This window comes from Cervus canadensis, chromosome 4, assembly GCF_019320065.1.
Source record: "Cervus canadensis isolate Bull #8, Minnesota chromosome 4, ASM1932006v1, whole genome shotgun sequence".
Lineage (NCBI taxonomy): Eukaryota > Metazoa > Chordata > Mammalia > Artiodactyla > Cervidae > Cervus > Cervus canadensis.
In genome coordinates this window covers 86,258,811-86,276,539 of record NC_057389.1, presented here as the reverse complement: position 1 = coordinate 86,276,539, position 17,729 = coordinate 86,258,811, and the positions used below count along the sequence as shown (strand labels likewise).

The 17,729-nt window shown below is 52.9% G+C and overlaps 1 protein-coding gene across 4 annotated transcripts; it reads left to right on the top strand.

Annotated features, from left to right (window-relative positions):
- The first annotated feature begins 3,840 nt into the window (after nucleotides 1-3,840).
- On the top strand, nucleotides 3,841-10,489 carry SLC39A3 (solute carrier family 39 member 3). Of its 4 annotated transcripts, none has more exons than XM_043466152.1 (5): nucleotides 3,841-3,978; nucleotides 4,272-4,353; nucleotides 4,540-4,655; nucleotides 5,370-5,702; nucleotides 9,552-10,489. In XM_043466152.1, the coding sequence occupies exons 4-5, from the start codon at nucleotides 5,493-5,495 to the stop codon at nucleotides 10,284-10,286; spliced, it is 945 nt and encodes a 314-aa protein (XP_043322087.1). In that variant the 5' UTR covers nucleotides 3,841-3,978; nucleotides 4,272-4,353; nucleotides 4,540-4,655; nucleotides 5,370-5,492; the 3' UTR covers nucleotides 10,287-10,489. The 4 variants fall into 4 exon arrangements, with proteins under 4 accessions (XP_043322087.1, XP_043322090.1, XP_043322088.1 ...); XM_043466155.1 differs by having other exon boundaries at nucleotides 4,272-4,357; XM_043466154.1 differs by having other exon boundaries at nucleotides 3,874-3,978; nucleotides 4,191-4,357.
- The last annotated feature ends 7,240 nt before the right edge of the window (nucleotides 10,490-17,729 follow it).

Sequence of the window (17,729 nt, the reverse complement as noted above, 5' to 3'; positions counted from 1 at the left end):
TTCAATATCATGTGATAAACCATAATGGAAAAGAATATGAAGAAGAATATATATATATATTGAATATATATATATCTGAGTCATTTGCTGTATAGCAGAAATTGACAGAACATTGTAAATAAACTATGCGTCATTAAAAAAAAATAGCTACGATATATTGCATGCTTGTCATGAAGCAAGTTCCATACAGGCAGAAAGTGGCATTAAACGTTAAGAACTTATAGACTTGTCATACTTAACCTCTGCAAAGCCAAACTTAGTCTTCTGACACCTTCAATGTCTGTGCCTCCTCCAGTCTTTCCTATTTTAGTGAACACCACTGGGATCTATCTAACTGCTCAAACTAGAAAACTACAAGTCATCCTCAACACCTCCTACTCCTACAACCCACAGACAAACCAGCACCAATGCCAAGTCCTGTCAGTTCACTCTCCAAGATGGATTTCAGATTCATCCACTTCCCTGCATCTCCCTTGTGAATGCCCTTGTGTAAACTAGCATCAGTTCTTGGGACTTCCCTGATGGTCCAGTGGTTAAGACTCCGAGCTTCCACTGCAGGAGGCACGGGCTTGATCCCTGGTCAGGGGGGCTAAGATCCCACATGCCACACAGTGCGGCAAAAAATAAAGAAATAAAAATAAACCAGCACCAGTTCTTCCTCAAATTACTCCACTGGTCTCCCTGCCTTCACTTGTTCCCTTTACAATTCTGTCTTTCTGTGGATCGGGCATCCAGGTTCACTTAGCTGAGTCCTTAAAGTTCAGGATCTCTCAAAGGCTTCAACCAAAGTGTGGACATAGGTCTCAAAATCACTATAAAGCTTCAGCTGGATCACCAGCTTGCGCTTACTTGCTCAGTTGTGTCCAACTCTTTGCAGCCCCATGGGCTGTAGACCACAAGGCTCCTGTACCCATGGGATTTTCCAGGCAAGAATACTGGGATGGGGTGCCATTCCCTATGCCAGGGGACCTTTCCCACCAGGGGTAAAACCGTGGCTCTTGTGTCTCCTACATTCTTTATCACTAGTGTCACCTGGGAAGCCCTCACCAGCTTAGAACTCCTCAATGAGTTTTCATCAGTGAATCACAGTGCATTGATGGGGAAATCCAAATGCCTTAACGTGGCTTCTGGGGCTGACCTTCAGCTCTCCTCATCACTCACCAGCATCCAGCCAGCCTGGCTTTTCAGTTCCCCCAATATGACCAGCTATTATTTTTTGCCATGTGGCATGTGGGGTCTTAGTTCCCCAACCAAGGATCAAACCCATGCCTACTAATGGAGTCTTAGCCACTGGACTGCCACAGAAGTCCTCTCTTTTTTACTTTCACATCAAACATTCTGTCTCCTCCCCTACTCCTCACCACTCTTTGTTTGGTTAATGCAGAACTCTTTTTTTTTTCTGAATAATTCTTAGTACAATCTACAGTTTTCCATTTATATATGTATTGTTATCTTGTGCTGCATAAAAAATTACCCCAAAACTTAATGGCTTACCACAACAATGTTTATTAACTCAAGTTTCTGTGGGTGAGGAATCCAGATTCACCTAGCTGAGCCCCCATTTCAGGATCTCTCAAAGGTTGTGACTAAAGTGTCCACTGGGCATGAGTTGTCTGAATGCCCAACAGGAGCAGGACCCTGCTCCGAGATCACACGTGGCTGTTGGCAGCATTCTGTTCCCTGAAGGCTCTTGTGCCAAAGATCTCAGCTGTTGGGCTAGAGGTCGCCCTCAGTTTCTTGCAGCATGGGCCTTTTCAGCATCTCAACTTGCTTTACCAAAACATACAAGCTGAAGGAGTTTCCTGGTGGTCCCATGATTAGAACTCCATGTTCTCACTGCTGCAGGCCAGGGTTCAATCCCTGGTGGAGGAACTAAGGTTCTACACCTGCATGGCGCAGCACCCCTCCCTCAAAAAAAAAAAAAAAAAAACAAAACCAAGCTGAAAATGCAATAGAGAGAGTTGTGCTAGGAAGACAGAAGTCAGTCTTCTGAAACCTAATCATGAAAATGACATCCCATCACTTGACAATATTCTCTTCATTGGAATCAAGTCACTGGGTGAACCCTAAGCTGGAGAAGGGGAGAAGGATGTGACTCCTAGGATGTAAGAGTCATTTGGAATCATCTTAGAGGTCTGCCTATTAAATCTGCCTCTGTGCTCACTCACTCAATTGCGTCCGACTTTTTGCGATCCCAAGGGCTGTAGCCCGCCAGGTTCTTCTGTCCATGGAATTTTCTAGGCAAGAATACTGGAGTGGGTTGCCACTTCCCCCTCCAGGGGATCTTCCTGACATAGGGATGGAACCAGCATCTCCTGTGTCTCCTACAGTGGTAGGCAGATTCTTTACCACTGAGCCACCTGGGAAGCCCCTGTGGTGAGATATGCATAACATTAAATTTACCATTTTCACCATTTTTAAGTACACAGCCCAGTGGCATTAAGCACATTCACACTGTTGTATAGCCACCATCATCTCAAGGACTTTCTCATTTTCCCAAACTGAAACTCTGTCTCCATGAAACACTGACTCCCCAACCTCCCCCAGCCTCTGGTCCCACCATCTACTTCCTGTCTCTGTGGATTTGACTCCTCTAGGACCTCCTGTGAGTGGGATTATACAGTATTTATCCATTTGTGACTGTCTTATTTCAATTAGCCTAATGGATTAAGATTCATCTATATTGTAGCATTCTCCATTTTTTTCTTGGTAACTCTCCCATGCCTGGCTCATGGTAGGCTGATAATAAGATTTTAGTTAACAAATGAATACAGTCTCTTCTTTCTTAATTCTGGTTGCCTTTTGGGGGCTAATATCAAGCTATTTTTTAAAAAGTCTCCTTCTCCCTGTCTAAAAAACATCCATTTGTCCCAGCAAATTCACTCCTGGGTATATATCCTAAAACAATCAATCAAACAAAAAAGCCTCAAAATAGCAATTCACCACCCAGCACTCTATTTTAAAATATATTTTAATTTTATTGGAGTAAAGTTGATTTACAATGTTGTGTTGGTTTCAGGTCTACAGAAAAATGCCTGTTATACATACACATATATTCATTCTTTTTAAAAAATGTTTGTTTATTTTTAATTGATTGATGATAAGTTTACAATATCAGTTTTTCTGTCACACATCTACATGAATTAACCACAGGTGTACATAAGATAGTCATTCTTTTTTTAGATTCCTTTCTCATATAGGTTATCACAGAATGTTGAGTAGAGTTCCCTGTGCTATACAGTAGGTGCTGTTGGTTATCTGTCATATATAGCAGTGTGTGTGTGTATATCCCAAACCACCTCCCAACACTCTTGATAACCCTCGCTGGGCTCTATTACTCCAGAGCACTTGTCACCTTCTGATATAATTTTATTACTTATTATGTTTATTGATTATTTTCTGTCTCTTAGAACGTAAGCTCCAAAAGGGGAGAGAGCTTTGCTTTGTTGACAGAAGTTCTCCAAGAAAATATCCTGGCACATAGGAAGCAGAGATGTTGAAGGGATAAATCTGCTTCTTAAGCCTACAGGAAGGGCATCAGCAGCCAGGACGCTCCGAGAGGGACAGTCACTCGTAGTAAATCCTTTCCTGACAACGGCCAAGCCTCGATCCGAACGGGATTCAGCACCAGGAGCCCCTGGACAGCTCTGGAAGCCAAATACTCCCGGAACCTTTCTTCTAAGGTCTTAGTTTCCCGCCGGAGCCGTCCAGTGGCCGTACCCGCCGCTCAGTGGGAGGAAACTACTTTCCCTTGCCGGTAGGAGAGGTGGAGTTGCAGTTTGAGTGGCAACTGTAACAGCCAATGGCGTGAAGAACGTGGCCCGCGGCGCTTGGGGCGGCCACTGGTCAGAGGCGTGGGCGGGGCGTGGGCAGCGGCGCGCCGAGCTAGGGCTCGGCCGGGATCCCGGCAGAAGGGTAGACACCGCCCGGCAGTTGAGCGGCAGACGGCTCTAGCAGGCGGGCGAGGACCCGGCGGAGGTACGTGCGGGCCGGGCCTGGGCGGCTCGGGACCAGGCGGGCTCTGCTGCCCATTAGCCGAGGCCCCGCCTTTGATTTGCGTCGGGTTCCCCCAGCGCAGCGTGACTTGTCCCCTGTCGAGCGGGGCGCCGGGTGCAGCGCTGGGTACACAGAAGGTGCTCAATAAATGCTGAGTGAGAGGATGAATGAATGAGACCGTCCCCTCTGCCTAGCCCTATTAGCCCCCGGTTTGAGGGCGTCCAGGCCACCCTCACCTCTACGCTACTGCCTGCGGCGTTCCTGATTCTTGGCAGATATTTATTGGGCGGTTACTGTGTACCTGGCTCCGGACTGGGGAAGACAGACTTCTTGATCCTGTGGAAGTCGCAGCCCAAGGCAAGTAAGGACATTCGGGGATTTTATGTAGTTTCCTGTATCACCAGTGATGCCTAGGGCCGGGGTGTGAGACATCTCCCCCCTGGTGGCATCTGAACTGACTCGGGGACGCGGGCAGTGAGAACTGAGAGGTTGGGGGGCAGCCGCAGTCTCTTGTATTAATGGTGACATTTTCGGTCTGTCTAGGGCGAGATCGACTTCAGTTTGGCTCATCGTGTCCCATAAAGAGGTCCACATGCTTCAGCTCATCCGTTTGTTCAGCCAACTGTTACTGAAACATCGGTTCTGCTCTGGGCCTTGAGGTGGGTACAGCCGGTACCATTTAGGGCAGGGGGAGGCCCCCTCAAGGGGTCCTGGAGGCAGCAATCTGAAAGGCAAGCATCACTGGAAGGTTAGGGAAAAGTGGCTTGGGGAAGAGAGCAGGCTTGCCACAGTCAGGGACCACAAAGGCCAGTGAGGGGAGGCAGCGCAGAACCTTTGTTTCAGGGTAAAGCTGTTGGATTTTACATAAGGACAGGGGGATCTAGAACATTGTGCAATGATGGAAGTGTTCTCTTTGCTGTCCAGTATGGTGGCTGCTAGACTCAGGTGCTTGCTGGACACTTGAAATATGGTTAGCGTGACTGAGGAGCTGAATTCTACTGAATTTTATTTAAATGTTTATTATTTTTTTTGCCTGCACTGGGTCTTAGTTGTGGCATGTGGGATCTAGTTCCCTGACCGGGGATTGAACCCGGGCCCCCTGCACTGGGGAGTCTTAGCCCCTGCAGTGGAGTCTTAGCCACTGGGCCAGCAGGGAAGTCCCTATTTCTGCATTTTATTTAATTAACTTACACAAACTCATGTGTCTAGTGACTGCCATACTGGACAGTGCAGCCGTGGAGAATTTTCTGCAGGAGACAATGACGTGTGCTAGGCCTGGAGTGGGTAGAAATACTGGGGGTGATGGGCTTGGTTTCTTGAGCTGGTCAGAGGACCAGTCCAACAGCTGACGCGGTTGCCCCTGACATTCACAGAGGCTGGACTGAGGCATGAGCCCCCAGCTGTGTGGTTGGACCCCCTAGCGCACTGTGGGACGGGAGTGTGCACCCACACATGGTTTGGCCAGACGGCGATCAGAGCAGCCAGGGGACACCACCATGGTGAAGCTGTTGGTGGCCAAAATCCTCTGCATGGTGGGCATGTTCTTCTTCATGCTGCTCGGCTCCCTGCTCCCCGTGAAGATCATCGAGATGGACTTTGAGAAGGCCCACCGCTCGAAAAAGATCCTCTCGCTCTGCAACACCTTTGGCGGTGGGGTCTTTCTGGCCACGTGCTTCAATGCTTTACTGCCGGCTGTGAGGGAAAAGGTAAGGCTCCCTGGGCTGGCAGTAGTGGCCCTTGGCACCTTATGGCCAAGCATCTCTGCTGCTTTTATTTTTTCCATTTTTTTTTAAATGAGATATAATTGATGTACAATATTTTGTCAATTTCAGGTATGCAACATAGGGATTCACAATTTTATAAAGGTTATACTCCATTTATAGTTATTAAAGGGCTTCCCTGGTAGCTCAGCTGGTAAAGAATCTGCCTACAATGCAGGAGACCCTGGTTCAATTCCTGGGTCAGGAAGATCTGCTGGAGAAAGGATAGGCTACCCACTCCAGTATTCTTGGACTTCCCTGGTGGCTCAGCTGGTAAATAATCTGCCTGCAATGTGAAAGACCTGGGTTGGATCCCTGGGTTGGGAAGATCCCGTGGAGAAAGGAACAGCTACACACTCCAGTATTCTGGCCTGGGGAGAATTCCAGGAACTGTATAGTCTATAGGGTCGCAAAGAGTCAGACACAACTAAGCGACTTTCACTTTCACTTTCTTTATAGTTATTAGAAGCTATTGGCTATATTCCCCATGCTGTGTAATACATCCTTGTAGCCTATTTATTTAATCTTTTCTGTCTTTATTTATTTCTTTGGCTGCACCAGGTCTTAGTTGTGGTACATGGGATTTTCACTGTTACATGCACAATCTTCTTTGTGGTGTGTGGAAGCTTTAGTTGCAAACTCTTGGTTGCGGCAATTTGGACTCTTGGTTGAGACATGTGGGATCTAGTTCCCTTAAGAGGGATCAAACCCAGGCAGCCTGCATTGGGAGCTCAGAGTTTCAACCGTTGGACCATTAGGGAAGTCCCTATTTTATACATAATAATTTGTACCTCTTAATCCCCTACCTTTGTCCTGCCCCTCCCCCATCTCTGGTACTTTTCAACCCTGATATCAAGCTTAGGGACCTTGACACTATAAGAGTGAGGGGAAGTAGAAAATGAACTTGCTATGTGACCATGAGCTGGTAGCTTTTCCTTTCTGGGTCTTACCTGGTAAACAGGGGGTTTGAGCAAGACCTGGGGTTCCCAGATGGTATGCTCATCAGTCGTTACTTGACCAGACCACTCGCACCAGGCATGTGCTCTTTGTCCTGAAGCTGACGATTGTGGCCTCTCTTCAACTCCTGTATCAGTCAGATGTTTGCTGCATAACAAATTATTACAAACTTAGCATCTTAAAACAGCACATATTTTAAGACCACAGTTTCTGTGGGTTAGGAGTCTGGGTAACACTTGGCTGCTGGCTTTCATGAGGCAGCAGCAGAGGTATCTGCTGGGCTGTGGTCTCATCCCAAGGTTCAGCTGGTGACAGGTTGGCATCTGAGCTCACGTGGTTGTAAGACATAGTTCAGTTCCTTCTTGATTGTCAAATTGGGGCACAGTTTCTCCCGAGCTCTTGGCTGGGAGTCACCCTCAGTCCCTGGCCACATGGGCTTCCTCACTGTGCTGTCTGCTTTATCTACAAGCCCTATCCTGTGCCTGGACTGCTGACATTGAGGGCTGGGCAGTGTCTTACACTTCTAAGCTTGTGTTCCTCCATTACGGAGCCTGGGAAACTTGTGCACTTGGCATCAGTGAGGATGAGATCTGAGTCCTCTCTGATGTACTCTCTACCCGCTTCCTGAATTCCGACAGTGTCACCACCAGCCTGGACTACTGTAATGGCCTTGCCCCTCCCTGTTCCCTTTCAGCACTCAGGGCCCTCTCACAGTCCTCCCAGAACCACTCCTGTGCCATACCCCTGCCCCAGACTCCCCAATACCTCAGTGGGCCAGGCCCCTCCTCCTGGCCACCCGCCAGCCCCCACTGGAGCTCCTGCTTCGTGGTCCAGTGTGGCTGCCACTGACCATTCCAGCTGGTCAGGTTTCAGTGAATTGAAATCAAACACAATTCAACAGGCCAGTCCTCAGCTGCACCAGCCACATTTCAAGTCCTCAAGGGCCACGCGTGGCTGGTGGGTTCCATGTTTGACAGCATAGACAGAGAACGTTTCCGTCATCTGGAAGGTTCTGTTGGATGGTACTGGCTCAAGGGGTCTGGTGAAGACAGCCAGATGTGCTGGCGAGCCTCCTATTGGTTCTCAGCACCTTCACCCAGGAGGGTGGAGTGACAGGGGGCCCCAGAAACAGCCTCTTGAGTCATGTGGAAGCAAACCAGTGGAGGCCTCAGGGCCAGAAGGCCTGACTGATGTCACCATCTGGACGCCAGAGGTCCAGGACCAAGGGGTCAGTGGTCTGGGTCCTTCTGAGGCCATGAGAGTGAATCTATCCCGTGTCCCTCCCGACTTGTGGGGATCGTCTGCAGTCCCTGGTGTCCCTGGCCCTGTATGAGCATCACCGCATCTCTGCCTCCGTCATCACATGGCCTCTCCCTGTGTCTCTCTATGTGTCTCTCCTTTTCTCTCTCAGAAGGACACCTGTCATTGGATTCAGGCCCCATCCTTATCCAGGAAGATGTCATCTCAAGATCCTTATCTTATGAATGAGTTTCTTGGGGTGACCATGACAGAAGATCAGAGATGGGGGGCTTGAACAGCAGACACTTACTCTCTCCTTGGGCTGGAGGCCACAAGTCTGAGATCAAGGTGCTGGCAGGGCGGGGCCTCCTGTGGCCTCTCTCCCTGCCTTGCAGACAGCCATCTCTTGCAGCCTCTTCACAGGATGGCTCTTCTTCTTCCTGTTAGGACACCACCTAGTGGCTTAGGGCTACCCTGACAGCCTTCTTTTAACTGAATCTCCTATTTGAAGACCTTTTCTCCAAATAGGGTTGGTTTTGAGGCACCAGGCTTCCCTGGTGTCTCAGACGGTAAAGAGTCTGCCTGCAATGCAGGTAGGGAGATCTGAGTTCAATCCCTGGGTCAGGAAGATCCCCTGGAGAAGAGAATGGCAACCCACTCCAGTATTCTTGCCTGGGAAATCCCATGGACAGAGGAGCCTGGCGGGCTACAGTCCGTGGGATTAGAAAGAGTTGGACACAACTTAGGGCTCACACACACACACTTGAGGCACTAGGGACTGGGAGACTTTCATATAAAAGTTTCTGTTTGTCAGGGACACAGCTCAGCCTGTTGCACCTCAGTTATGTCTGCAAAGAGCCTTCTTCCAAATGAGGTCACTTTCTGAAGTTCCTGGTGGACATATCTTTAGCACACTACACTATTTTATTTTTTTTAATATTTGTCTGTTTGCTTGTTTTAGAAGCTACCTGTAGATGGCTGGAGGAGTACAGAAAGGAAGGGTATCTTAGAGGGTATCAAATGGTTGCTTTTATTTTTCATTTTTTTGGCCACACCGAGCAGTATGCGGAATCTTAGTTTCTCCAGCAGGAATCGAATTCGTGCCCCCTGCTGTGGAAGCATGGATTCTTTTTTTTTAAACTATTATTTATTTATTTACTTATTTTTGGCCATGCTGGGTCTTCTGGGCTTCTTACTGCGGTGGTTTCTCTTGTTGCAGAGCACAGCTTCAGTAGTTGTGGCCCAGGGGCTTAATTGCCTCAAGGCATGTGGGATCTTCCTGGACCAGGGATCAAACCTGTGTCCCCCTGCATTGGCAGGCAGATTCTTAACCACCAGGCCATCAGGGAATTCTCCAAACCATTTACAAGTTGGTCAACAGAGTGGAAGTGGCATGAGCTCTATTCCCTTTCTAATAGATTTTTTTTTCAATCCATCGAGGATGAGTCACTGTCCCCTCCCCTTTTTAAAACCTGTATGAACTGGGTATTTCTGTCAATTGAATGGTCATATCTGGTGACCTATTGTGTGGGCAGTGGGGTTACGGTCTCTGGCCTCTGAACCTCTCCCATCCTTTCCCCCTGGCACTCTCCACTCCAGCTCCTGGAAGTCCTGACTCTCGCGCACATCAGCACCGACTACCCACTGGCCGAGACCATCATGCTGTTGGGCTTCTTCATGACTGTCTTCTTGGAACAGCTGGTGCTGACCTTCCGCAAAGAGAGGCCAGCCTTCATCGACCTGGAGACATTCAATGCCAGCTCAGACGCTGGCAGCGACTCGGAGTACGAGAGCCCCTTCATGGGTGGCCAGCGGGGCCACACGCTCTACGCAGAGCCACATGGGCACAGCCACGGCCTGAGTGTTCAGGAGCTGTCACGCTCCAGCCCGCTGCGGCTCCTCAGCCTGGTCTTCGCCTTGTCGGCCCACTCGGTCTTTGAGGGCCTGGCCCTGGGCCTGCAGGAGGAAGGGGAGAAGGTGGTGAGCCTGTTCGTGGGAGTGGCCATCCACGAGACGCTGGTGGCTGTGGCCCTGGGCATCAGCATGGCCAGGAGTGCCATGGCCCTGAGGGACGCAGCCAAGCTGGCCATCACCGTGAGCGCCATGATCCCACTGGGCATCAGCCTTGGCCTGGGCATTGAGAGCGCCCAGGGTGTGCCCAGCAGCGTGGCCTCTGTGCTACTGCAGGGCCTGGCGGGTGGCACCTTCCTCTTCGTCACCTTCTTCGAGATCCTGGCCAAGGAGCTGGAGGAGAAGAGTGACCGGCTGCTCAAGGTCCTCTTCCTGGTGCTGGGCTACACTGTCCTGGCTGGCATGGTCTTCATCAAGTGGTGACAGCTCTGCCCCCACCCAGCCGGAGCCCCACAAGATGCACAGGGCCCCGCCCCACCTCCCCTGAGGGGTAGAGCTCAGCCCCCAGGCCATGCCTGCACATAGAAGGGCCACCTGGGACCACACTACACCCCACATCCTGCACCCCGAGCCTTGGGGCCCCACTCTTACTTTTACAAATTCTTCTCTTAAAAGTATTTCCCAAAGCCGTGTGGCCATGTCATCCTCGGGCGTGGGGATCTGGTGACTCATAGGGGAGGCGGGGCGGGACCCAGACCCTCCTCCCCACACACCCCAGCTTGGACGATATGGAAGTGGCCAGCCTCTGTCCTCCTTGCCGGTGGTGGCTCAGCTGGTAGAGAATCCACCTGCAATACAGGAGACTCCGGTTCGATTCCTGGATTGGGAAGATTCCCTGGAGAAGGGATAGACTACCCATTCCAGTATTCTTGGGCTTCTCTAGTGGCTCAGATGTTAAAGAATCTGCCCACAATTTGGGAGACTGGGTTCGATCCCTGGGTCTGGAAGATCCCCTGCAGGAGGGTATAGCTTACCCATTCCAGTATTCTTGCCTGGAGAATCCCCATGGACAGAGGTGCCTGGAAGGCTACAGTTAACGGGGTCACAAAGAGTCAGACAGGACTGAGCAACTTAGCACCTGTGGCCACCCTCAGCCTCCCCTGGAGCCCTGCAGCATGCAGCTGGCGGAGTGTCCCCAGTGTTAGCAGAGGGGCCAGGCGCTGTCACGTGACACCCTGAGTGGTTTCCATTAGGAGGGCCCTGCAGGGAGCCTCTGTTCAGGGTTAGTTGGAGGCCCTGTTCAGGGTTAGTGGTTCCTGCTACCTGAGGCTATGCTTGGTGGGTGGACGTATGGTTTCAGGAACCCCGGAGACACCCTGTTCCCTGTTTTCGGTGCGGCTTGCCTACATGGGGAGGTTGCCACCCAGGACCTGGGGCTGAGCTCTTTGGTTCTGGTCCAGAGACACATATGGGGAGGTTCCAGGTGCCCAGGGACTCCCGGCAGGCCAGGGTCAGGGGCCACGTGACTCAACTTCCCCCACCAGGCACAAATGAAGCTCAGGTTCAGGAGTGCAGGGGACTAACAGCCCTGTGGGGCTGGCGTACACCCTCCCCTCCATAGGAATGAGCTGTGTTAGTGTTGTCAGGGCAACCAGCAGACGCCCCCAGGGATGAGCCAGGGCTGAGGGCCCTTTCTGGGGACTTGGCTGTGTTTTTCCTGCACGGCCTTGGCTCCTCTAGGCCTGACCCCATTACGCATACCCTTCCTGCCACCTCCTCCCATTCAGCCGGCGGCCCAGGCCCCTTCCTAGAATCTCTAGTCTACTCCTGTCTCAGTCAGGGTCACTGCCCAGACCCACGCCAGCAAGACCTGCTGTGGCAGTGGGGTTGTTTGCGCTCCCTGACGAGGACAGGCCCCCGTGCCCTGTGGGCCTGGGCTCAGCAGGTACTCTGGCCCGAGTGTACCTGGAGCATTTAATTGCTGTTTGAGCGGTCACCACAGGTCCTGGCCTGCTGCTGCCAGCCAGGCTCCAGAAGCATGAGAATGCACAAGCTCCGTCAGTTTCCCTGCCAGTCTCAGGGAACAAGGATGTATGTTCAAGCACCCCCACCAGTGCTGATGGAAGTACTGGGCCTGTTTCTAGGAACATCTGTCTGGCTTTTACCAGCACCCACATCTGAAGCTCACCCGGCCTGACGCTGTCCCCATGCCAGGCAAATGACCCCCGCGGGGGTAGGAACCTCATCCGCACCTTGTCCTAAACCCAGCGTTGCTGGTGACTGCCTGCCCCCGCTTCACTCTGCCCTCAGTGGGCAGTATCCAGTGATCTGCTAGATTCCAGGGCCTGTCTTCAGATGGATGGGTGCGACCCATACAATGGGGTAGGGTCCCTCAGGGGCTCCTCTTCCCAAATCCAGTAGGAACCTCCCATGGGGTCTGCTCTAGGAGTCCCCACTCCATACGCCCTGTCACCTAAAGCACACACACAGCAGGGTCCCTGCCCTTCTGCCTGCCATCAGCTTCCTGGGATGTCCTGGGGATACCACAGGCCTGTCCACCCCTCAGTCCCCACATTTCCCCTTCCATCCCTTCCACTGGAGCCCTCAAGGCCCTGCCGTTTCCCCTCACTCTGAGCCAGCTTTTGGACCAGGAAGGGCACTGCAACACCAGCAAAGAGGGGGAACCCCAGTGGACCCCACTCATGTCTTAGACACTGCCACCCCAGTCCCTGGCGTCCTTGGATCTCCAGCCTGCCCAGCCTCTGTCTGTCAGGCTCTGGCCTCCTTCCAGGGTCCTACCAGCCCCAGGAGAACTGCTTCCAGGCCCCTGGGGATGCTGTGTGGTGTAGGAGAGGACACAAGCTGTCTCATCCACCAGCCTCCCGCAAGGCTACCCCTCCTGTCTGCTGTCGGAGGAGCCAGGGTCAGTCCCAGGGTCTGCTTCTCACTGAGATGATGGTGTCAGTCAGTTGTGGTCAGCTCTCCCCACTTGGGGTGAGGGTCAAAGCTGAAAGTTGAGGTGAGAAGAGAAGTGGTCATGTCATCCAAGAGGGGCCGACCACTCCTGAGGGCCCCTGGCCCAAGGTGGTCGTGTCCAGTCTAGACCAGGGTCTTCTGAGGACAGCTCAGTGGCTCCACCTTCCCACGGGCTCTGACATGAGAGTGCCACGTGGTGACGGCACTTCAGCTTTGGCTGAAGAAGCCTGTGGGTTGGAAACCCACCTCCTGGGACCCCGGACCAGCCGTGACACAGAACTGCACATTGGCCACAAAAGCCTTCATCCATCTCTAACTGCACCTTCGAGGAAGTGTCACTCTGAGCTCTCTGTGTGTGTCTCATGGAGGAGAAGGGGGTGGACTCCTGCTGATGATCTGTTTAACGTTGCACGGCGACCAGGCACAACCACCTTCGCTTGGACGCGAGCAATTCCAGACAGCACAAATGCCTTTCTGTTTGAAAAATAAATAAAACACAAAGCTTTCAGCACAAAATACCAGGTGCCACCTTTATCCGGATGTGCCCAGCTGGGTCAAAGCCACCCCAGCCACTTGGCCCTGACCAGGCAGGCTTCTGGTGGTACGATTATGGAGACACTAGGGGAAGGGCAGAGGCACTGCTTGGAGCTCTGCAGACAATAGAGTTGACCCAGAACCTGGCTTCAGTCCTCGGCGGAGCATCACCCTCCCTCGGCCCTGCTGCCCTCCAGTCTGCCGGGAGAGAAAGGGAGTCGGGGCTCCCAGTGCAGGCTGTAGCTGGATGGAGTCAACTGGGTTCCCCTTCCTGATCCTGAGACAAAAGAGAAGAAAATTAGGAGGCGGCACCCAGGCTTCGCTGATTGAATCAACCATAATAACAGCGTGTCTCAGCCTCTGTTGTCTGCTGTTTACATTTCTGGTGGGGAATTCATTAGCATGGGGCTGGAAGAAGGAGCCTGGTTCCCAGCCCTTCTGTGTCTTTTGGGCCTGAAAAGCAGGCATCAGACAGTATGTCCCTGCACACTGTGCCTCCAGGCCTGCCCCGACCACCAGCCCTGGACCCTCAGCCCTGCTGAGAGGAGAGGGCTGTCGCAGCCCTCCTGTCCTTGCCCCTGTTCACCATGAGCAGCTAGCTGTCCGTCAGCTTTGTGACAGAGTCAGTGACCTACCCACCTGACCTTCCAAGAGCCTCCCGCAGGCCAGGAAGAGGCCAAGGAGGACTGCTGCAGGGCGTGGGGGTGGTTCTGAGAAGGCCCTAGAACTCTGTCACATTGCTGAGGCCAGATTGGGCTGCTTCTGCAGACCCTCCCCCCACCCGCTCCTGTCACCCCCGAGACCTCTACAGCTCCCAGGGCAGAAACAGCTGACTGGCCAGACAGCAGTGTTCTGGCCAAGGACCCAAGTGCTTGCTGTGTGCCCTGCCTGGCTGGAGAGAACAGGATGGGCAGTTGGGCCTTTCAGAGCCCCCGACCCAGTGCCTACAGGAACAGCTGAAGTGCTGTGTTTAATGCAAAGGAAATGGCCATGATGATTCACACACTCTCCCTCAAGGGACCGGCTGGGCCTCCCTCCGAGCTAGTTCTGGTCCTGCCACTCGGGTGGACAAACTGACCCTAGAAAATGATCCCTGCACACACACCCCCAACTCCCACCCCCGACTCCTTCCGCCAACCTCCTGCTCGGCACTGGGGACATCCACCCGTCCTGAGACTTATAGGATGTGAGCAGCAGTCCTGGCTGGGGGTGGGGTTGGAGATTTTGCATTTCCTCCAAGCTCCCAGGTGATGCTGGTTAGGGGACACGTTTGAGATCCATTTTGACCTACCCCAGGGTTCCCTCAGAACTTCTGACCTGGGGCCAGTTCATCCCCCAGGGAGGTCATTGTGGGTGCTGTGAGGTATGGAGCAGACTCCCTGCCCCCACCCACTTGGCACCAGGAGCTCCCCCTGGTCATGATAGCCACAAATGTCCCAAGATATCTCTCAGTGTCCCCTGGGGGCTGGATCATCCACAGGTGAGACCCACATTCATAGAGCCTAAGCAGCTCACTTTCCAGCAAGTGAGACTCATGATACATGGACACGAAATGCATTAAGTGCCTTGAAGATAAAAAAAAAAAAAAAAAGCAGGGCTTCCCTGGTGGCCCAGTAGTTAAGACTGTGCTCCCAATGCAAGGGGACACGTCAGGGAACCAGATCCCACAGGCTGCAATTAAAGATCCCGTGTGCCGTAACTATGACCTGGCACAGCCTAAATAAATAAATAAATATTAAAAAAAAAAAAAAAAAAAGCAAGATAGAGCGAGAGCCAGGAAGGGAGGCAGAGGCTATTTATTTTTAAAATTTATTTATTGATTTTAATTGGATGATAATTATAATATTGTGATGGTTCAGAGACTATTTTAACATCGTGGTTGGGGGGAATCTTTGAAGGTTTCACTCCAGTCAGAAGATGGGGGGGTGGGCATTTCTGGTGGAGGGAGTGGCCTGTAAAGGCCCTGAGGTCTCCTGCACATCGTGGTCCTGTCCTCTGACTGATCAAAGCTTCCCTGTCTTATCTTTCGCTTAAAGGGGTTCATCCTGCCAGTGGCAAAGTCTACGGTGATGGAGGCGGTGATAACCATACAGCCCAGGATCTGGAGGAGCCCCTCTGGCCACCTCCAGGGGCCAGGCAGGTGACCTCAGCCAGGGACCAGCCTCTTCCACCAGGGCCTGGGGTCCAGCTTCCACAGGTGCCGGCTGACAGAATTGAGACACCAGCCTGTTCATTCGTCAAGGCAACATGTGTTTTGACAAACGATATTCTTATTTTTAAATGTTGACACCAAACTTAAACAAAAAAACCTCTGTGGACCAGTGAGAGCATCGGTGAGAGGCTGTGGTGCCCAACCTCAGCTTCGCCCACATAATTGCATTAATCCCAGGAGCACAGAGAGAGCAGGGCGTGAGACCCAGCTGCTTTGCTCCCTGCACAGTGGGCCTGGAGGCTGTCCCTCACCTGGAGCAGCCAGCAGGAGGTCCCTAGGCTGTGAGGCTAGGCAAGGAGCTGGGACCTCCTCCTAGATGAGGAGATGTCCCGTTGCATATAGGAGGACTTGTGCAGATCAAGGACAGCAAAGGCCAGGTGGGGGTCCCTGGCCCAGGCCCCCAGACAGCCAGGGACAGAGGGAGGCTGGCTCAGAACCCAGTGGGCCCCAGCTCTAGCCCCCCCCCGCCCCTTGCCTCTTCCCAGCTGGGCTGCCTTGGGAGAGCTGATTCCCTTTGCTGACCTGAAGAAACCCAGCACACTTCTGTGCTGGCTCACGAAGGCCAGGGCTCTCCCAACTGGCTGTGAAGGGGGACTGCTGCCTTGGTTTGGGGTGCTCAGGTGGGGGTTGGGCCCCATGCCCAGGGAGAGCCAAGCAGAGACTCTGGGCCAGTCCTGCCCTGGCTCACGAGGCCGAGAGGCTGGCCTGGGAGCTATAAATAGCAGCCACAGAGTGGAACTGCTCTTGGTGCCCACGCTGCTCCGCATGAGTCAGCCTGCCCCTGCCTGGGCTGGCACCCTGAGCAGCCAGAGGGCTGGCCCAAGGCCCGAAGCCCAGACCAGCACCGTTGGTCACTCAGGAGATGGAAGCAGGCAGGCAGTCAGAAGGGGAGAGAGCTGCGGTTGTCATCTCTGAGCACGCAGGTGCCTAGCAGCCCCACCGAGGTGGACGTCAGGCCCAATCGCTCCCAGCAACCCTGACAAGGAACACAATGGTGACCTTCATTCACAGATGGGGAGACTGAGGCTCAGAGGCATGCTGGGCTGGGACACAGAGATCCAGACCAGAGTGTAGGACCTGTCTGCACATGGGGCTGTCTCCATCGCTGGCTGAGAGCACTTGGAGATGCCAGCCTGGGACCAGGCCACCCTCTGTGGTACCCCACGGGGCCTAGGACAGGACAGGAGGGAGGTGTGCCCAGGGAACAGCTCTAGGCAGCCACGGTTGGAAGGGGAACAGGAGGGGAGCTTGAGGAGGGCTGAAGGGGGCGGTCCAGGGAGGCCAGGAGGGAGGTGGATGGTCCAGGCGTGAGAGGTCGGGAAATGCAGCGGAGGGGTAGAATCAGGGAGAAATGGGGCTGTTCACACCCCAAAGCAGGGCAGACCTCAGGGGTCCAGACTCTGGGGGAACCAGGTGGTCTTGGGGATCGTGCCCACATCTCCAAGGGAGCAGGAAGAGTCTGGCTCAGCTGGAGCCACAGACATGATGGGTCAGCAAGAATCTGGAGCCAGAGGGGCCCCTGGGTTCCAGCTGACCATCTGCTCACACATCTCATGATGGGGCACTCACCACCTTATGAAGAGCCTCTTTCACCCTGTGACCACTCTGACCCCAGAAGGCACCTCCTTGTGGGACCCTAATGTCAGCCTCCTCATCCAATCTGGGGGTACCTGCCTCTAAGAGGCGTGGGCCCTGGGGTGAGCTCAAAGACACCCCTGCCTGTGCCCCAAAGCCTGGCCTGCTCTGAAAGTCCACCCCCAGAGTCCACAGGAGGAAGGGGTGATGGCATCCTGCTAGCTTAAACGTGGACACATGGACGTCAGACACACAGATGCTTCCCAAAGGCAAACATCTACTCTCAGAGACAGCTCTGCTTTGAGACAGAGGACATTTTCCTACCAGAAAACTGCAAATCCAGCCTCCTTGGCTCCCTTTGTTCACCCCTCTACCTTTAGAAGCACCCCCCCCCCCGACCTCAAGGGCCCAATTGCCATCTCTGTCTCAGTGACCTGCCCTTACCGCCATCAACCAAGACCAAGTCCCACGCCTGCCAGGAAAGGACTAGTCTCCTGAACACCCGCATTGTCCCGAGCCTTCTTGAGCCACCTCTGCCTTCTCACACATCTGTTTATTGATTGATTATTTATTCATTCCATCAATGCACATTCCTTCCCTTGCCCCTGAGCTGGACACCTCCCACCCCC